This window comes from Mustelus asterias, chromosome 9, assembly GCF_964213995.1.
Source record: "Mustelus asterias chromosome 9, sMusAst1.hap1.1, whole genome shotgun sequence".
Classification (NCBI taxonomy): Eukaryota; Metazoa; Chordata; class Chondrichthyes; order Carcharhiniformes; family Triakidae; genus Mustelus; species Mustelus asterias.
The window spans coordinates 77717946-77740565 of NC_135809.1; the positions used below are offsets into that span (position 1 = coordinate 77717946).

Sequence of the window (22620 nt, forward strand, 5' to 3'; positions counted from 1 at the left end):
TTACAATAATCCTGCAGTCCAATGTAATAAAACAAAAGTCAATTTGATGTTTAAGCCACTATATTCATGGGTGCACACTGGTTGTTGAGTTGTGGTCTCTTTGTTTGGTTGTTGAGTTGTGGTCTCTTTGTTTGCACAGTTGGTAAGTGTGTAATTGCCACAAAGAAGTGTGGCTGGAATATTTCTCCTGGATATTCTCTGCTGGGTAAATGGTGCTGAAAGTGTATTTGGCCGCTGAGTGACTGAACTCACAGAGAGAAGGGTGTGTGCCTGTGTGCGAGAGAGAGAGTTCTTAGTTTAAAGGCTGGAATCTCACGTCACTCTCCCTCTGTTCCCTCCCCCTCCTCAACCTATTCAATAAGAATAAAACCAAGTTAAAAAAAAAACTGAGCTCACTAGGGGACAGAGAAGAGGAGCAGTCACTCACTTTCTAACTCCTCAGCCAGGAGCGAGTAGGAGCAGCTGACAAGGGTCTACACAAGGGAAACATGTTCCACAGGCTGTTTATTGGAGCTTTGGGATCAATACTGGTGGCAAATTCCTTGTGTGTTCAAGGTAGGTGACTTACCTGAAATAAAAACCTTTACCTTTCTTCCAGAATGTGTAGTAATGAATGTGCTTACTGTAAAAGGCAATGTTACATAGTGCTCTATAGTACTATGACTGATGATGGACAAACTTTAATTGACAGCTTGGATTGCCTCCAGTATTTTAACACTTTCTTGGTCACTGGCAGACGCACTGTTTAATTAGCTCATCTCACTGTTTCTTTTACACATTCTAAAAGCTGATTTCTGTGCATCGAGTTGCAAATCCCACCCAGTCACTGGTACTCGGAGATTGGCTGCGTGTTAATCTGACAACACTGCTAAACGTAGTCAAACTGAATGTTTGATCTTTTAGATTTTGTTGTGCAAAAGGGGAGGACACATCAAGGGAGAATGTAGTGATTTAAAGGATGTTCATTGTGTGCGCTGTGAAAAATGGATGTTTGAGAAAATGTTACCAAAGAAGCTGCAGATAATTTTGGTAAATTCTTGATGAAAATCCAGGATGCAATTCTGAGTGGAGAGAGAGAGAGAAATAACAACAACCCCCACCCAGCTACTACTAGCCCGCACAGGAGCATGGAGTGGGGGGGAGGATTGAATAGCAGTCACACTCCACCACACTATGGAGGGGTCGAAGTAAATACCCCCCTTACCATGGAGGGGAAAGACTGAATACCCCCCTAACAATGGAGGGGTCGGAGTAAATACCCCCATTACCATGGAGGGGTCGGAGTAAATACTCCCATTACCATGGAGGGGTCGGAGTAAATACCCCCATTGCCATGGAGGGGTCGGAGTAAATACCCTCATTACTATGGGGTCAGAGTAAATACTCCCCTTACCATGGAGGGGTCGGAGTAAATACCCCCATTACCATGGAGGGGTCGGAGTAAATACCCCCATTACCATGGAGGGGTCGGAGTAAATACCCCCATTACCATGGAGGGGTCGGAGTAAATACCCCCATTACCATGGAGGGGTCGGAGTAAATACCCCCATTACCATGGAGGGGTCGGAGTAAATACCCCCATTACCATGGAGGGGTCGGAGTAAATACCCCCATTACCATGGAGGGGTCGGAGTAAATACCCCCATTACCATGGGGTCAGAGTAAATACCCCCATTACCATGGGGTCAGAGTAAATACCCCCATTACCATGGGGTCAGAGTAAATACTCCCCTTACCATGGAGGGGTCGGAGTAAATACCCCCCTTACCATGGAGGTGAAGGACTGAATACTCCCTTAACCATGGAGGGGTCAGAGTAAATAGCCCCATTAACATGGAGAGGAAGGACTGAATATCCCCCTAACCATGGAGGGGTAGAATTGAATACCCCCAGTACAATGATGGGGTTGGATTGAATACCCCCAGTACAATGATGGGGTTGGACTGAATACCCCCAGTACAATGATGGGGTTGGATTGAATACCCCCAGTACAATGGAGAGGTTGGACTGAATACCCCCAGTACAATGGCGGGGTTGGATTGAATACCCCCATTCTGTGGCAATCTCCTGCGTACCAACATGTGCCAGTCCAGTGAGAATTTTTACACTGATGGAGGGATTCGGCAATGCCAGCAGAAGCATGAATCAGAACATCCTGCCCCCGAACCCGACTCCACCAGTTTCATGGACAGCAGAGAACGGGAATGGGTTATAAATTACGTATCTGTGGCTCTCAGAGGCAGCATAAAAATACATATACTTACTGGAACTCTCAAGAGGTCAAAGAACTCTCAAAGCTATCAAAATACTGTCAAAATACTGGCCCAACCTATGAAAACCTATTGGAGCTGCCAAAGCATCAATGGGTTTGACTCTGCTGGGCTTTAAGTTGAACAAAGTGTGAAGCTTAAAAAGAAGTTTGATATTTCAGTGGGTGGAATTTAACACTGGTGGAATTTTTCACTTCCACTGAACTCAATAGATTTTTAAATGGTTCACTATATTTTCCAGCCCACCCCCTCCACAATGGGACCATAAAACTCCGCCCATTCTGTTGACATAAACCTGTGAGTTATTATTATTACTGCTGAACGATCGATTTTACAACCTAACATTATCACAGTGGGTGCTTTTTAAATGAACAGTTTGATTGACAGTTCCAAATGGTTATAGATTAGAAATGTTTGAATCTCAATGAACTTAATGATTTTATCAATGAGACATTTTTAAATAGTGAACATCATCAATAGAAGCATAACGTTATCTTATGTCAGCATAGTTTTCCTATGCTAGATAGTGGGTGAGCTGGCAAGGATGGGGTAAGAGCAAAGGATGGTGGATGGGTGACATGGATTGACATCAGTAGGCACAAACTTGACATCGTGACTAGGGTATGTGATGGCCATGGGAAGGGTTGTTTAGAGAGGCCTCGGGTAGCATGAGGGGTATGAGGGCCATATGAAGTGGATAGAGGGGCATAAAGTGGCATGGAGGATGAGGGGCCATGAGGGGTGATGGGGCATGAGGTGGCACAGGTTGGCATGGATAGGGCATGGGGAGCATCTGGAGGTGTGAGGGGATGTGAACAGTGGGGGCTGTTTTTTTAAAAATAATGTCAACTAAATGCCAGAGAACAGACCCAACAGCCTCTGCACTCGTTCTGTGGGGTGGCGGGCCCAACTTCTAATCCAGGCTGCCACCACATATCATACATAACTCTGACTTTCTGGGCCTCTTTGCCCAGGTTGGGTTGGCGGAACTGGAAAATGTCCAGCCTCTGTGACTCCAACTCAGCAGTAAAAACCAGGGCCTCAGAAAATGTATCAGCAATCCAGTGCCCCCAGATACCTTCAGTCTAATGATCAGGGATCCAATGCCTCAAGGCTCCAGTCTATTGATCAGGATCCAGTGCCTCAAGGCTTCAGTCTATTGATCAGTGATCCAATGCCTCAAGGCTCCAGTCTATTGATCAGGGATCCAATGCCTCAAGGCTCCAGTCTATTGATCAGGGATCCAGTGCCTCAAGTCTTCAGTCTATTAATCAGTGATCCAATGCCTCAAGGCTCCAGTCTATTGATCAGGGATCCAACGCCTCAAGGCTCCAGTCTATTGATCAGGATCCATTGCCTCAAGGCTTCAGTCTATTGATCAGGGATCCAATACCTCAAGGCTCCAGTCTATTGATCAGGGATCCAGTGCCTCAAGGCTTCAGTCTATTGATCAGGGATCCAATACCTCAAGGCTTCAGTCTATTGATCAGGGATCTAGCGCCTCAAGGTTTCAGTCTATTGATCAGGGATCCAATACCTCAAGGCTTCAGTCTATTGATCAGGGATCTAGTGCCTCAAGGCTCCAGTCTATTGATCAGGGATCCAGTGCCTCAAGCCTTCAGTCTATTGATCAGGGATCTAGTGCCTCAAGGCTTCAGTCTATTGATCAAGTTCTAGTGTCTCAAGACTCCAGTCTATTGATCAGGGACCCAATGCCTCCAGTCTCACTTGGATCAGAACATTATATATCTCAGAGTCATTGTTTGAATTTATTGTGTGTTTTGAGAGTTTCACTGTTTGGAAAACCGGATGGAGATCTGCTTCACTTCCTTAGTCGGTATTAGGCCTTACCAGGATTTAGGGATCTAAGGGGCAACAATCTCAGACCACCACCCACCCTTCCCCCCAACCCCACCCATTTCCCACCCTCTCCACCTCAGCCGATCACAGAAGTGCAACTTTCCACTGTTGACACCGCCACTGGGTCACTAAGGCACTAAGAATTTTATTAAGATCATTGCTGGATCCCTGGACAAGGGTGAGTGGGGTGAGGGAGGCGAGTGGGATTCATGATGCAGGGTTTGCGGAAAGTGGATGGTGGGTGGCTTTCAGCAAGTACTTCCTGCCTCCAACTTATTTGTGGGATGTCTTGCGTCCAGCAGCAGCCTGACCCGAGGGTTTTCCTGTGATGTCCCCAGGCGCCATGTTTCCCAGAGCTTTGATCTGGAATAAATTCTGCCCAGGCAGTCTATTGATCAGGTAAATAATGCCGCAACTCACCATCTGCCTGTTGATAATCAGACAAGCACTGCACATGGTTTCTTATCTGGGAATTATCAATGAATATATTGATCTATTGATCAGGGATCCACCGTGTCAAGTCCCCTCAGGTTCTTATATGTTTCAATAAGATTGCCTCCCATTCTTCTAAACTCCAATGGATGCAGGTCCAACATGTGCAACCTTTCCTCATAAGATAACCCCTTCATACGGGAATCAATCACCTGAACATTCACTGAACTGCTTTGAATGCAATTATATCCTTTCTCAAGTGAGGAAATCAAATCTGTACACAGTATTCCAGATGTGGTGTCACCAACGCCTCATACAATTGTAGCAAAATGTTCCTATTTCTTTATTCCAACTCCCTTGCAATAAACACCAGCATTCCATTTGCCTTCCGAATCACTGGCTGGCCTAGCATATAAATGTCTTGTGATTCATGTACCAGGACATGCAGATCCTGCAGAGTTTTGCAATCTTTCACAATTTTAAGAATACATTGCCCTTCTGTTCTTCCTGCCAGAGTGTTGAGTTTACACTTTCCTACATTGTCTACATTGTCCTCCATCTTCCAGTTTTTTGACCACTTCCTTGACCTGTCTAAATTCCTTTCAAGACCCTTTATATCTTCTCACAATTTACTTTCCGACCTACCTTTTTGATATCAGCAATTTTAGCAACTGTACATTTGATCCCTTCATCCAAGTCATTGATGTAGATTATAAATAGTTGAGGCCCTTGTTGCATGGCACTAATTATAGCTTGCCACCATAAAAATGACCTATTTATCTATACTTTTCCTTCCTTTAGCCAACGAATCCTCTATCCTGAGGAATATGTTTCCCTCTATGCCATGAGCTCTTATTTTGTTCAGTAACCTTTGATATGGCAGGTTATCAAATGCCTTTGGGAAATCAAAGACCACAATAACTTCAAGTTCCCCCAATGGTTAGCACTGCTGCCTCACAATGCTAGGGACCCGGGTTCAATTCCCAGCTTGGGTTAGTGTCTGTGCGGAGTCTGCACTATCTCCCCTTGTCTGCGTCAATTTCCTCCGGGTGCTCCGGTTTCATCCCACGGTCCAAAATTGGCCATGCTAAATTCTCCCTCAGTATATCCAAACAGGTGCCGGAGTGTGGTGATTCGGGGATTCTCACAGTAACTTCATTGCATTATTAATGTAAGCCTACTTGTGACACTAATAAATAAACTTTAAACATTTACTTACTTCCTCAAAGAGTCCCAATAAATTAGGCAATCATGATCTCCCTTTCACAATGATATGCTGACTCTGCCTAATTGCATTAAGATTTTCTAAGTGCCCTGCTATAACCTCCTTAATAATAAGTTCCACCATCTTCCCCATGACAGATGTTAGGCTAACTGGTCTCTAATTATTTGCTTTCTCTCTTCTTCCTTTATTCAATAGATTTATATTCGCTGTTTTCCAAGCTGATGAGACCTTTTCAAAATCAAGAGAATTTTGGAAAATTAAAACAAACGCATCTATTTTCTTCACAGCCATTTACATTAGGATCTTATGATAAAATGCATCAGACCCTTGGTGACTTGTCACCTTTAGCTCTAACAATTTTCTCAGTGCCCTCTTTGTGATGATTGTAATTGTTTAATTGTCCCTCCCTTTCACCTCTTCATTCCCAAGTGTTTCAGGGATGTTATTTGTATCCTTTACAGTGAAGACAGACACAAAGGCTGCAGGCACAGATGGTCACAGGGTACAAAATCCCACCAGTGGCAAAAAGGTGAATCTCGCTGGCGAAATCTCGTGACATGATCATTCCCGCTCCCACACCACTGACATAATGAGGAAGATCAGGAATCTCATTTAAATACATTTAAATCTCATTAGCTGGGTTCACTGCTGGATCCTGCCCACCCCCCCACCCCCCCCCCCCCCCCCCGCCCCGCCCTGCCCAACATTGAGATTTACAACCCTTGTTGACATTACATCACGTTGCCCAAGTTTACAACAGGTCTGTAGCAACGTGAACCCATCAAAGCGACCGTGCCAGGGAACACAGTTAACTACAGCCATCAGAGGGGAAAGAGACAAGCCTGGGCATGTACCCTGGCTCTGCGTCCTGACATTGCCAAGAAGCTATACCAAAGAGAGAGGCTAAGGTGCTGAAAAGCAGTGCCAGGGCCAAGGGGTTTCCTCTGGGGACCTCAATGGGTGAACTGGGTTCCCTGTGTTCATGAAGAGGGTTGTTCCCTATGTCCTCATGTTGTGTGTGTGGGGGGGGGGTAGTTGGGGGGTAGTTGGGGGGGGGGGGAAGTGGGGGGTGTTCCCCATGACTTCATCTGGGGGGGGGTTGGGAGGTGTTCCCCATGTAATGTGAGGGTGCTGCCCTGTGTCCATGGGGAGGTTCCCCATGTCCATGAGTGAGGGGGGGTTCCCCATATCTGTGGGATGGGTCCCCTTGTCTGTGAGGTAGGGGTTCCCCTTGTCTGTAATGGGGGGGGCGGTCCCATGTCCACATGGAGGTGGTTCCCCCTGTCCTTAGAAGGGGTTCCTCATGTCCGTGGGGGAGGGGGAGGGAGGCGATTTCCCATGTCTGTGGGTGTGGGAGGTGTTCTCCATGTCCGTGGGTGAGGGGCGCCCTCTGTCTGTGGGGGGTTCCCCATGTCTGTGGGATGGGGGGGCTTTCTCTTTGTCCATGTTGGGGGGTGGTTCCCCATGCCCGTGGGGGAGGGGCTCCCCATGTGCATCATGAAGGGAGGGGTGCTTGTGCCTTTGGGGGTGTTCCCTGCATTTGTGGTGCAGGGTTTCCTGTGGGGGGATTCCCCGTGTCCATGAGTGGGTTTTTAGTGCTGGAGACCTGGGCACCCTAAACACTGGAAAGCTGGCGTTGCCAGCGGAGCTAGTTCTTTCAGCAGTTCGTTATCTAAGTGCTGGAAAATATGGTGAGAAAAGTCAGCTGTACAGTGAGTTGTACATAATTTTTCTCACCTGAACCAGCACTTAGAAAAAGAACAGAAAATTCTACCCAAAATGTTTGTTCAACATTCCTGCCAGTTCCTTTTTTCCCCATTATTAATTCCTGTGACTCACTCTCTAAAGGTCCCGCGTACATTTTAATTACTCTCTATTTTTAATTACTTGCAGCAACTCTACCTATTTTTATATTTCTAGATAACTTTCTCTTGTACACCAATTTCTCCCTCTTTATTACTTTTTTAGTCATTTCCTGCTGGTTCCTCCAAACTTCTGACCTGGGTTCAATTCTGGCCTTGGATGATTGTGTGGAGGCTGCAAGCTCTCCTCATGTCTGAGCAGGTTTCCTCTGGGTGCTCCAGTTTCCTCCCACACTCCAAAGATGTGCAGATTAGGTGGTTGGACATGCTAAATTGCCCTTAGTGTCCAAAGATGTGTGGGTTAGGTGGATTAGCCATGGTAAATGAGTGGGTTTATGGGGTAGGTGGCAGGGAAGGCCTGGGTGGGATACTCTTTCAGAGAGTTGGTGCAGACTCGATAGGCTGAATGGCCTCTTTTGCACTGTAGAGTTCTAGGGTTCTAACGCCATTTCCAATTCTTGGAGCTGCTTCTCTCTTCCTTTCTCTAAGCGTCTTGTTATGAAAACCTCGAAGGCCACGGGGGACCATCAATAGATCTACCTTAATGGATTATGAGCTGTCTTATTGAGCAAGTGGAGGCTCGCCCAATAGGAAGCAGGCAGCGGGGTTTTCAAGCCTGTAACTTTATCCAGACTAGAATTTTGGGCCTGGGGTGAAGACTACCTGACTGTAAGTCAAGGGAGTGGCCTTTTCCTTTGGTGCATAATAAAAGGTGTTGGTAACAGGAAACTGGTGTGTGACTGAACATTTCTTTCCTCCATCTCTCCTTCCGGACAACCCCTGAAAGTCAAGAATTCTCCGGTAAGAAAACCATTATACCTCTTTTTAGGAAACTCAAGCCCACTGGAGAAGACTAGGCCCAATACAATTTAAAGTTTATTTATTATTGTCACAAGTGAGCTTACATTAACACTGCAATGAAGTTATTGTGAAAGTCTCCTAGTCGCCAAACTCCAGCATCTGTTCAGGTACACAGAGGGAAAATTTATCATGGCCAATGCACCTAGCCAGCACGTCTTTTGGACTGTGGGAGGAAACCGGAGCTCCCAGAGGAAACCCATGCAGACTTCACACGGGCAGTGACCCAAGCTGGGAATCGAACCCGGGTTCCTGGTGCTGTGAGGCAACAGTGCTAACTACTGTGTCACCGTGCCCCCACTCTTAATGGAATGTTGCGGGACAGTTTGGTATGTGGCATAAATGACCTAACCATCCCAAAGCAACTATTGGCTGAACCCAATTTGGATTTTTAAAAAGCCATTGAAATAGCGTTGTTACTTGAGAATGCAGAAAAAGGGGCTCAGGAGCTACAAGGGGCAGCAGGCAACAATGTCCTCCAACTAGGGCGAGGGGCCTCAAGCAACCAGTCCTCAATGGAGAACGCTTGTGTCACTCAGGTGTTAAAGGGCCCCTTTCGATATAAGGTCATCACCAGATAGTTAAGCAAACACAGTGATGACCTCAATAGTATTAGAGAACATAGTCTATAAAGGTGCAATTGGTAGATGACGGATTGCTGCAAGCGCTCTCAAAGGACACAATCATGGCGATGTTTCAGGAACAGGAAAATGCGTGCTGCCTAGGAAGAAAGCTGAGGCTGGTACCAAAGTGTAGCATGCAGATAACCCCTCTTCCAGAGACATCGACATTACAACTGAATCATATTGTAATAATGAAAGTAGCCCCAGTAGTGGTGGAATTACCAATTAATGGTCATCCCTTGAAGATGGAGGTGGACATAGGAGCTGCAGCCTCCATTATCAGACAACAGACTTAAAAACATCTCCAATTGAGGATCCAACTCCTGAGATTGGAAGATACGAAGACCAGGCTAGGCCTACACAGAGGAACCTTTACAAATAAAAGGTTCCACAGTGGCCCAATGATGTATAGACAGCAATCAGCTTGTCTTCCACTCATTGTTTTACGGGGCCCATGGACCAAGCCTTATGGGGAGAGATTAACTTCAGCAGATTCAGCTCAACTGGTTGGAGATCTTCATGCTAGGTATGTGGGGACCGTACAATGTTATCAGTGGATAGCCTGGAGGTTTTCAGGAAGGCCTGTGGAAAATAGAAGGAGCCAAGGTCAAGAGCTACATTGATCCCAGCCCACACCTTGGTACTCCAGAGCCAGGCTGGGAGGGGGTGGGGGGGGCGGTCTGCAGGTGTCCGGTCCTTGAGGGGAGGGTGCTAGAAGAGGGGCTCTGAGGAACATTAGTAAGGCCATTAAAAAAAGTAAAGCAGGCACTGGGTTTTTTTTGTAGAGGGATAGAATCGTAAAGTGCTATGCTAAATCTGAGTTGGACATTGGTTAGGTCACACTTGGAATATATGTTCAGTTCTAGTTGCCATATTATAAAAAGGATGTAGAGGTACTGGAGAGGGTGCAAGGAAAATACTAGAAATGCATGGGTACACATGTCAGCAAAGGATTGACAGGTTGGGTCTCTTCTCCTTTGAAAAAGGCCGATGGGTGAGCTCATAGAGAGCTATAAAATTGTGAAAGGTTTTGACAGAGTGGATACAGAGAGAAAGTTTCCTGTTCGGGGAAGGCTATAACTGGAGGCCTTCAATAAAAGATAGTCACCAAGAAATCCAATAGGGAAATCAGAAGAAACTTCTTTACCCAAAGAGTGGTGAGAATGTGGAATAATTGAAGTGAATAGTGCATTTAAAGGTCAATTGGACAGGTATATGAGGGTGAAGGGTTAGAATGGTAGATTGAGTGGAACATAAACACTGGTATGAACTGGTTAGGCTGAATGGCCTGTTTCTCTGCCGTACACCCTTTATAATCCCATATAACCTCTGAAGTTCCCTTCTTTTGCTCATGTTTGGACTAAAGTTATAATGAAGTCTGGAGCTGAATGTTCCTGCCAGACCCCAAACTGAGCACCAGCGAGGCAGGTATAAGTAAATAAACCTTGATTTCATTGTAAAGGACACCTTCCATCACTTTGCCGATGATTGAGGGTGGACTGACGGAGACAGATTGGATTTGTCCTGTTTCTGTGGACCGGACATTACTTGGCAATTTGCCACCTTGTTGGAGATCTGCCAGTGTTGTAGCTGTACTGAGAATGCTGGCTAGGGGTGTGCCTAGTCCTGGAGCACAAGTCTTTAGCAATACAGCTGGGATCTAGTCAGGGTCAATTACCTTTGTAGTATCGTGTTTAGAAGAAAGAAGCAGCAAAGTAGTTATAGTGAGAGACAATTTTCTGTTACCCCGAAGACTATTACTGAGGATGGAGGAGTGTACAATAAAAATGCTCTATAGCTGAAAACAGGAACAGTAAGATAAGCAAGAACTGTAAACGTGTCCCTGTAAACGTGTATGGCTCAGTTGCCTGTGTTAAGTGCATGTGTTTGTGTGAAATGAGAATGATCAGATCAGTAAGGCTTGGGGCCTTTGTTCTATGTTTTCAGATGTGAATGCAGATTGCAGGCACCATGGTGTCTTTCATATGGAGTCAGGTGGACGCTACCAACTGGACTTCATGGCTGCAGCAGAGCTGTGCCAGTCCCTTGGGAGCACCCTAGCAACACTGGAACAATTGAAGAGGGCCCAGGAAGCAGGCTATGAAACCTGCAGGTAAGGACCTTTCAGGATGAAAGCCCCCCCTCTTCATCTGAAGTGGGATGGTTAGTTCAGATCCACAGAGCGGAATAGTTTGTCTACCCCCTGGTGGCTGAGAAAGACACTGCCACCAATTAAATGTTCACATAAAATGAAAAAGAAAAATATATTTCCAGAGCAATGTAGGAGGCTTTTGGCCAAATCACGATATGGTGCATCAACCTCGGGGGGATTCATCAGCAGAATATTCTAGAAGTTGGTTTTTATATCTTCCCCTCTCGGTGTGAGAAATGTCATTACCCCTCCCACTGTTGGTTGTTTCATCCAGTCAGACAAATACAAACTAACTTTTGTCAGGAGCCCTTTATATGAAGGATTAAAAAAAAGAGGGATCTCCCCCCTCCATTACTAGTCACTAGGCCCCACCCTTTCAAACTGGGGATTCATTCCCCATCAGGTTTCTTTTTAAAAGGGACCTTCCCCTCCCAAACCGGAATTCTTTTTAAAGAGGTTGCATTTCCTTACATCTCCTTTCCAATCAGGATTCCATTTCATTGGGTAAAAAGTTATCTCCCCATTTGAGCTCACTTTGGGCAGTAGAAGGGGGAGAATTCTTTTGCTGATTTCCTCTGGTTCTGAGCTGTTTATAGCTAAAACCAACCAAGTGAAAAAGGAATTTCCAAAGTCTGGCTGGAAGTAGAACAGTTGAGACCTCTTTGATAAGTTCCAAGCACGCCAGGAGCATAGCAAAAGGATGAAGAAGTACTGGAAGTGAAAGGGAGAGAGTTTTCAGGCTGGTTCTGGGCAATGGCAGATGATTCACAGACTCAGATCAAGGTTAACACTGTCTTCATTGACATCATCATCAGCTAGTCATAGTTCCAAAGGACCATAGGCATTCTCTCCTCATTAGAGAGAAAACATTTTGGCAACTCGCAGCTTGAAATGCACCCTCCACAAGTGCAGAGCAAAGTAAAGAGGCAAGGCTTGCACGAAATACCACAGTCGAGACACAGGTTTGAACGCAGACTGGTGGAGACTTCAAGCATTTTGGTTTCACAAATATAGTATTTTTTTATTCATTCGTGGGACATGGGTGTTGCTGGCTGGACCAGCATTTATTGCCCATCCCTAATTGCCCTTGAAACTGAGTGGCTTGCTAGGCCATTTCGGAGGGCAGTTGAAAGTCAACCACACTGTGTGGCTCTGGAGTCACATGTAGGCCAGACCAGGTAAGGACAGCAGATTTCATTCCCTGAAGGATATTAGTGAATCAGATGAGTTTTCCGACAATCGACAATGGCTTTGTGGTCATCAATCGATTCTCAATTCCAGATATTTTTTATTGAATTCAAATTCCACCATCTGCCATGGTGGGATTCGAAGCTGGGTCCCCCCCAGAACAATAGCTGAATTTCTGGATTAATAGTCTAGTGCCATCGCCTCCCCTGCTCTCAATCATGCTCTGTGCTCTGTTCTGCATTGCTCCACAGATACGGGTGGATCCAGGGTCCTCTGATTGCCATTCCTCGAGTATATGCACACCCCCATTGTGCCCAAAACAATTCCGGGGTCTACACAAGTTACAAACCAGAGACCAAAAAGTTTGATGTTTTCTGCTTCAATGCGACAGGTGTGTGACATTTCTATCCACAACTGATAAATAAATCTATCCTAATGGGAAATTCCCTATTTATAAAGGGATCTGATGGGAACCTTCCTCATCTTAAAGGGATCTGATTGGGAGACTACCTCTTTTTGAATGAGCCCTGGACAAGATGGTAGAGTTCAAGGACTGTTATGTTTTGTGGGGGAATGCTATTCTCACTGACAGTTTCATGCCATCACAGGCAGGCCATGTATTTACTGATAGGGAAGTGGGGATCTGGATCTGGTGTGTGATGGATGGCTTATGCCAATCTTTGTCTCGAGACCATATCATTGGCAGAAACCTGGAAGTTAATCGAATAGTTGCCTCTGTTTCGAATATTATTGCATGTTTCTGCCTTTTGTGTGTCTGTGTGTCTGTGTGTGTGTGTAGGTATGTATGTGCGTATGTAGGTGGGTGTATGTGTGTCTGTATGTATGGGGAAGTATGTGTGTAGTTATGTGTATATGTAGGCGGATGTGTGTGTGCGTGTAGGTGTATGTGTGTGTATCTGTGTCTGTGTGTGTATGTGAGGACGTGTGTGTGTATGTGGGGATGTGTGTATGTGGGAATGTGTGTGTGTATATGTGTGCATGTAGGTGAATGTGTGTGTGTCCATGTGTATGTAGGTGTGTGTAGGTGTGTATATATGTAGGTGAATGTGTGTGTGTGTGTACATGCGTATGTAGGTATATGTGTGTATAGGTGTGTGTGTCTGTGTCAATGTCTGTGTATGTGGGGAGGTGTGTGTGTGTCTGTGTCTGTGAATATGTGTGTGTATGTGGGGAGGTGTGTGTGCGTCTGTGTCTGTGAATATGTGTGCGTATGTGGAGAGTTGTGTGTGTGTGTGTGTATGTGGGGATCTGTGTCTGTGTGTGTGTGTGTGTACGTGGGAGTGGGTGGGATATATGTGTGTGTGTGTGAGTTGTGTATATGTGGGTGTGTGAGTGTGTGTGAATGTGCGTGGGTGGGTGTGGGTGTGTGCGTGTCTGGGTGTGTGTACGTGGGAGTGGGTGGATATGTGTGCGTGTGAGTTGTGTGTATGTGGGTGTGTGAGTGTGTGCGCATGTGCATGGGTGGGTGTGGGTGTGTGAGTGTGTGTGCATGTGCGTAGGTGTGTGTGAGTTGTGTGTATGTGGGTGTGTGAGTGTGTGCGCATGTGCATGGGTGGGTGGGGTGTGTGAGTGTGTGTGCATGTGCGTAGGTGTGTGTGTGTGTGAGTTGTGTGTATGTGGGTGTGTGTGCATGTGCGTGAGTGGGTGTGGCTGTGTGTGTGTGAGTGTGTGTGTATGTGGGTGTGTGAGTGTGTGTGCATGTGCGTGGGTGGGTGTGGGTGTGTGTGTGTATGTGTGTGTGAGTCATGTGTATGTGGGTGTGTGTGCATGTGCGTGAGTGGGTGTGGCTGTGTGTGTGTGAGTGTGTGTGTATGTGGGTGTGTGAGTGTGTGTGCATGTGCGTGGGTGGGTGTGGGTGTGTGTGTGTATGTGTGTGTGAGTCATGTGTATGTGGGTGTGTGAGTGTGTGTGCATGTGCACAGGTGGGTGTGGGTGTGTGTGTGCATGTGTGTGTGGGTTGTGTGTATGTGGGTGTGTGAATGTGTGTGCATGTGCACGGGTGGGTGTGGGTGTGTGTATGTGGGTGTGAGTTGTGTGTATGTGGGTGTGTGAATGTGTGTGCATGTGCGTTCATGTACATGTGTGACAGATTATATGGATGTGCCTTTGCATGTGTTTGTCCCCACGTGCATATGTCCATAACTGTTCTTGAGTGGGTGCGCATGGTTATTTTCAAATATTATTAATTGATTGATGTTTTTTCTAACATTCAGAATATGAAAATTGTGGTTCTCAGATTTCATCATCAACACCGTCTCCTGCTGAGCCAGCAATGACAAGAGCCAACAGCATCTCCAACACCTCAGGGGAACATATAACCAGCAGTGTGCAGATTACCAGAGGTACTTCTTCAGTTCACTGTTCCTATCTCAGCTTTTCCTCAATTCAATGTACCTGTAACTGTGCCTGTTTTCATAGCAATCCGTCCTCAATTAGAAAGCAAGACAGCAGTAGATTACTGGAAATTTAATTTGGATCATAGAATTTCTTGCAATATTCTAATACATCGAATGACTGAATATACATTCAGACTGATGTAAATTGTACAAGAACACATCAAAAAGAATCACATTGATGAACAGTGTGTGAACAGAAAAGTTCACCATAGACTCACATTGCTGCAAAGTGTGTGAAAAAGTAACAGTAACTTTAGACTCACATTGATGTACAGAGTGTGAAACAGTAATGTTCATGAAAGAGTCACTTTGAAGTACAATGTGTGAAACAGTATTGTTCACTATAGACTCACATTGGTATATAGTGTGGGAAACAGAAAAGTTCACCATAGACTCAAATTGCTGTACAATGTGCAAAAAGGTAACAGTCACGATAGACTCACATTGATGTACAGTGTGTGAAACAGTAATGTTCACTTTAGACTCACATTGATGTACAGTGTGTGAAACAGTAATGTTCACGATAGACTCACACTGATGTTCAGTGTGTGAAACAGTAATGGTCACTATAGACTCACATTGATGTACAGTGTGTGAAACAGTAATGTTCACGATAGACTCACACTGATGTTCAGTGTGTGAAACAGTAATGGTCACTATAGACTCACATTGATGTACAGTGTGTGAAACAGTAATGTTCACGATAGACTCACACTGATGTTCAGTGTGTGAAACAGTAATGGTCACTATAGACTCACATTGATGTACAGTGTGCAAAACGTGTGAAACAGTAACAGTCTCTTTAGACTCATATTGATGTACAGTGTGTGAAACAGTAATGTTCACCATCGATTCACATTGATGTACAGTGTGTGAAACAGTAATGTTCACTATCGACTCACATTCATGTACAGTGTGTGAAACAGTAATGTTCACTATAGACTCACATTGATATACAGTGTGTGAAACAGAAATGTTCACCATAGACTCACATTGATGTACAATGTGTGAAACAGTAACAGTCACTTTAGACTCACATTGATGTACAGTGTGTGAACAGAAAAGTTCACCATCGACTCACATTGCTGCAAAGTGTGTAAAACAGTAATGTTCACTATAGACTCACATTGATGTACAGTGTGTGAAACAGTAATGTTCACTATAGACTCACATTGATGTACAGTGTGTGAAACAGTAATGTTCACTATAGACTAACATTGGTGTACAGTGTGTGAAACAGTAATGTTCACTATAGACTAACATTGGTGTACAGTGTGTGAAACAGTAATGTTCACTTCAGACTCACATTGATGTACAGTGTGTGAAACAGTAATGTTCACTTTAGACTCACATTGATGTACAGTGTGTGAAACAGTAATGTTCACTTTAGACTCACATTAATGTACAGTGTGTGAAACAGTAATGTTCACTTTAGACTCACATTGATGTACAGTGTGTGAAACAGTAATGTTCATGATAGACTCACATTGATGTACAGTGTGTGAAACAGTAATGTTCATGATAGACTCACATTGATGTACAGTGTGTGAAACAGTAATGTTCACTTTAGACTCACATTGATGTACAGTGTGTGAAACAGTAATGTTCACGATAGACTCACATTGATGTACAGTGTGTGAAACAGTAATGTTCACTTTAGACTCACATTGATGTACAGTGTGTGAAACAGTAATGTTCATGATAGACTCACATTGATGTACAGTGTGTGAAACAGTAATGTTCACTTTAGACTCACATTGATGTACAGTGTGTGAAACAGTAATGTTCACGATAGACTCACATTGATGTACAGTGTGTGAAACAGTAATGTTCACTTTAGACTCACATTGATGTACAGTGTGTGAAACAGTAATGTTCACTTTAGACTCACATTGATGTACAGTGTGTGAAACAGTAATGTTCATGATAGACTCACATTGATGTACAGTGTGTGAAACAGTAATGTTCAATTTAGACTCAGATTGATGTACAGTGTGTGAAACAGTAATGTTCACGATAGACTCACATTGATGTACAGTGTGTGAAACAGTAATGTTCACTATAGACTAACATTGGTGTACAGTGTGTGAAACAGTAATGTTCACTATAGACTAACATTGGTGTACAGTGTGTGAAACAGTAATGTTCACGATAGACTCACATTGATGTACAGTGTGCGAAACAGTAACAGTCACTTTAGACTCACATTGATGTACAGTGTGTGAAACAGTAATGTTCACTATAGACTCACATTGATGTACAGTGTGTGAAACAGTAATGTTCACTATAGACTCACTTTGATGTACAGTGTGTGAAACAGTAAAGTTCACTATAGACTCACATTGATGTACAGTGTGTGAAACAGTAATGTTCACTATAGACTCACACTGATGTACAGTGTGTGAAACAGTAATGTTCACCATATACTCACATTGATGTACAGTGTGTGAAATTGTAATGTTCACCATATACTCACTTTGATGTGCAGTGTGTGAAACAGTAATGTTCACTATAGACTCACATTGATGTACAGTGTGTGAAATTGTAATGTTCACCAGATACTCACTTTGATGTACAGTGTGTGAAACAGTAATGTTCACTATAGACTCACATTGATGTACAGTGTGTGAAACAGTAATGTTCACTATAGACTCACATTGATGTGCAGTGTGTGAAACAGTAATATTCACTATAGACTCACATTGATGTACAGTGTGTGAAACAGTAATGTTCACTAGAGACTCACATTGATGTACAGTGTGTGAAACAGTAATATTCACTAGAGACTCACATTGATGTACAGTGTGTGAAACAGTAATATTCACTATAGACTCACATTGATGTACAGTGTGTGAAACAGTAATGTTCACTAGAGACTCACATTGATGTACAGTGTGTGAAACAGTAATGTTCACTAGAGACTCACATTGATGTGCAGTGTGTGAAACAGTAATATTCACTATAGACTCACATTGATGTACAGTGTGTGAAACAGAAATGTTCACTATAGACTCACATTGATGTGCAGTGTGTGAAACAGTAATATTCACTATAGACTCACATTGATGTACAGTGTGTGAAACAGTAATGTTCACTAGAGACTCACATTGATGTACAGTGTGTGAAACAGTAATGTTCACTATAGACTCACATTGATGTACAGTGTGTGAAACAGTAATGTTCACTATAGACTCACATTGATGTACAGTGTGTGAAACAGTAATGTTCACTATAGACTCACATTGATGCACAGTGTGTGAACAGTAATGTTCACTACAGAGTCACATTGATGTACAGTGTGTGAACAGAAAAGTTCACCATAGAAACATATTGCTGCAAAGTGTGTGAAACAGTAATGTTCACGATAGACTCACACTGATGTTCAGTGTGTGAAACAGTAATGGTCACTATAGACTCACATTGATGTACAGTGTGCAAAACGTGTGAAACAGTAACAGTCTCTTTAGACTCATATTGATGTACAGTGTGTGAAACAGTAATGTTCACCATCGATTCACATTGATGTACAGTGTGTGAAACAGTAATGTTCACTATCGACTCACATTCATGTACAGTGTGTGAAACAGTAATGTTCACCATAGACTCACATTGATATACAGTGTGTGAAACAGAAATGTTCACTATAGACTCACATTGATGTACAATGTGTGAAACAGTAACAGTCACTTTAGACTCACATTGATGTACAGTGTGTGAACAGAAAAGTTCACCATCGACTCACATTGCTGCAAAGTGTGTGAAACAGTAATGTTCACTATAGACTCACATTGATGTACAGTGTGTGAAACAGTAATGTTCACTATAGACTAACATTGGTGTACAGTGTGTGAAACAGTAATGTTCACTATAGACTAACATTGGTGTACAGTGTGTGAAACAGTAATGTTCACTTTAGACTCACATTGATGTACAGTGTGTGAAACAGTAATGTTCACTTTAGACTCACATTGATGTACAGTGTGTGAAACAGTAATGTTCACTTTAGACTCACATTGATGTACAGTGTGTGAAACAGTAATGTTCACGATAGACTCACATTGATGTACAGTGTGTGAAACAGTAATGTTCACTTTAGACTCACATTGATGTACAGTGTGTGAAACAGTAATGTTCACTTTAGACTCACATTGATGTACAGTGTGTGAAACAGTAATGTTCACTTTAGACTCACATTGATGTACAGTGTGTGAAACAGTAATGTTCATGATAGACTCACATTGATGTACAGTGTGTGAAACAGTAATGTTCACTTTAGACTCACATTGATGTACAGTGTGTGAAACAGTAATGTTCACGATAGACTCACATTGATGTACAGTGTGTGAAACAGTAATGTTCACTATCGACTAACATTGGTGTACAGTGTGTGAAACAGTAATGTTCACTATAGACTAACATTGGTGTACAGTGTGTGAAACAGTAATGTTCATGATAGACTCACTTTGATGTACAGTGTGTGAAACAGTAACGGTCACTTTAGACTCACATTGATGTACAGTGTGTGAAACAGTAATGTTCACTATAGACTCACATTGATGTACAGTGTGTGAAACAGTAATGTTCACTATAGACTCACTTTGATGTACAGTGTGTGAAACAGTAAAGTTCACTATAGACTCACATTGATGTACAGTGTGTGAAACAGTAATGTTCACTATAGACTCACACTGATGTACAGTGTGTGAAACAGTAATGTTCACCATATACTCACATTGATGTACTGTGTGTGAAATTGTAATGTTCACCATATACTCACTTTGATGTGCAGTGTGTGAAACAGTAATGTTCACTATAGACTCACATTGATGTACAGTGTGTGAAATTGTAATGTTCACCAGATACTCACTTTGATGTACAGTGTGTGAAACAGTAATGTTCACTTTAGACTCACATTGATGTACAGTGTGTGAAACAGTAATGTTCACTATAGACTCACATTGATGTGCAGTGTGTGAAACAGTAATATTCACTATAGACTCACATTGATGTACAGTGTGTGAAACAGTAATGTTCACTATAGACTCACATTGATGTGCAGTGTGTGAAACAGTAATATTCACTATAGACTCACATTGATGTACAGTGTGTGAAACAGTAATGTTCACTATAGACTCACATTGATGTGCAGTGTGTGAAACAGTAATATTCACTATAGACTCACATTGATGTACAGTGTGTGAAACAGTAATGTTCACTAGAGACTCACATTGATGTACAGTGTGTGAAACAGTAATATTCACTAGAGACTCACATTGATGTACAGTGTGTGAAACAGTAATATTCACTATAGACTCACATTGATGTACAGTGTGTGAAACAGTAATGTTCACTAGAGACTCACATTGATGTACAGTGTGTGAAACAGTAATGTTCACTAGAGACTCACATTGATGTGCAGTGTGTGAAACAGTAATATTCACTATAGACTCACATTGATGTACAGTGTGTGAAACAGAAATGTTCACTATAGACTCACATTGATGTGCAGTGTGTGAAACAGTAATATTCACTATAGACTCACATTGGTGTACAGTGTGTGAAACAGTAATGTTCACTAGAGACTCACATTGATGTACAGTGTGTGAAACAGTAATGTTCACTATAGACTCACATTGATGTACAGTGTGTGAAACAGTAAAGTTCACTATAGACTCACATTGATGTACAGTGTGTGAAACAGTAATGTTCACTATAGACTCACATTGATGCACAGTGTGTGAACAGTAATGTTCACTACAGAGTCACATTGATGTACAGTGTGTGAACAGAAAAGTTCACCATAGAAACATATTGCTGCAAAGTGTGTGAAACAGTAATGTTCACTATAGGCTCACATTGGTGTACAGTGTGTGAAACAGTAATATTCGCTTTGGACTAACATTGATGTTCAGTGTGAGAAACAGAAATGTTCACTATAGACTCACATTGATGTACAGTGTGTGAAAACAGTAATGTTCACTATAGGCTCACATTGGTGCACAGTGTGTGAAACAGTAATATTCACTATCGACTCACATTGATGTACAGTGTGTGAAATTGTAATGTTCACCAGATACTCACTTTGATGTACAGTGTGTGAAACAGTAATGTTCACTATAGACTCACATTGATGTACAGTGTGTGAAACAGTAATGTTCACTATAGACTCACATTGATGTGCAGTGTGTGAAACAGTAATATTCACTATAGACTCACATTGATGTACAGTGTGTGAAACAGTAATGTTCACTAGAGACTCACATTGATGTACAGTGTGTGAAACAGTAATATTCACTAGAGACTCACATTGATGTACAGTGTGTGAAACAGTAATATTCACTATAGACTCACATTGATGTACAGTGTGTGAAACAGTAATGTTCACTAGAGACTCACATTGATGTACAGTGTGTGAAACAGTAATGTTCACGAGAGACTCACATTGATGTGCAGTGTGTGAAACAGTAATATTCACTATAGACTCACATTGATGTACAGTGTGTGAAACAGAAATGTTCACTATAGACTCACATTGATGTGCAGTGTGTGAAACAGTAATATTCACTATAGACTCACATTGATGTACAGTGTGTGAAACAGTAATGTTCACTAGAGACTCACATTGATGTACAGTGTGTGAAACAGTAATGTTCACTATAGACTCACATTGATGTACAGTGTGTGAAACAGTAATGTTCACTATAGACTCACATTGATGTACAGTGTGTGAAACAGTAATGTTCACTATAGACTCACATTGATGCACAGTGTGTGAACAGTAATGTTCACTACAGAGTCACATTGATGTACAGTGTGTGAACAGAAAAGTTCACCATAGAAACATATTGCTGCAAAGTGTGTGAAACAGTAATGTTCACGATAGACTCACACTGATGTTCAGTGTGTGAAACAGTAATGGTCACTATAGACTCACATTGATGTACAGTGTGCAAAACGTGTGAAACAGTAACAGTCTCTTTAGACTCATATTGATGTACAGTGTGTGAAACAGTAATGTTCACCATCGATTCACATTGATGTACAGTGTGTGAAACAGTAATGTTCACTATCGACTCACATTCATGTACAGTGTGTGAAACAGTAATGTTCACCATAGACTCACATTGATATACAGTGTGTGAAACAGAAATGTTCACTATAGACTCACATTGATGTACAATGTGTGAAACAGTAACAGTCACTTTAGACTCACATTGATGTACAGTGTGTGAACAGAAAAGTTCACCATCGACTCACATTGCTGCAAAGTGTGTGAAACAGTAATGTTCACTATAGACTCACATTGATGTACAGTGTGTGAAACAGTAATGTTCACTATAGACTAACATTGGTGTACAGTGTGTGAAACAGTAATGTTCACTATAGACTAACATTGGTGTACAGTGTGTGAAACAGTAATGTTCACTTTAGACTCACATTGATGTACAGTGTGTGAAACAGTAATGTTCACTTTAGACTCACATTGATGTACAGTGTGTGAAACAGTAATGTTCACTTTAGACTCACATTGATGTACAGTGTGTGAAACAGTAATGTTCACTTTAGACTCACATTGATGTACAGTGTGTGAAACAGTAATGTTCACGATAGACTCACATTGATGTACAGTGTGTGAAACAGTAATGTTCACTTTAGACTCACATTGATGTACAGTGTGTGAAACAGTAATGTTCACTTTAGACTCACATTGATGTACAGTGTGTGAAACAGTA

The 22620-nt window shown here is 42.7% G+C and overlaps 1 protein-coding gene across 2 annotated transcripts in view; it reads left to right on the forward strand.

Annotated features, from left to right (window-relative positions):
• The first annotated feature begins 409 nt into the window (after positions 1-409).
• Positions 410-22620, forward strand: part of LOC144498758 (uncharacterized) — a 65752-nt gene continuing 43541 nt past the window's right edge. The window contains exons 1-4 of one of the 2 annotated variants that reach the window (XM_078220385.1): positions 410-555; positions 11078-11243; positions 12722-12861; positions 14705-14833. In XM_078220385.1, the coding sequence (XP_078076511.1) occupies positions 489-555; positions 11078-11243; positions 12722-12861; positions 14705-14833 (502 nt within the window). In that variant the 5' untranslated portion in view covers positions 410-488. The remainder of the gene's footprint in view (positions 556-11077; positions 11244-12721; positions 12862-14704; positions 14834-22620) is intronic. The other variant, XM_078220386.1, reaches the window with a different exon arrangement.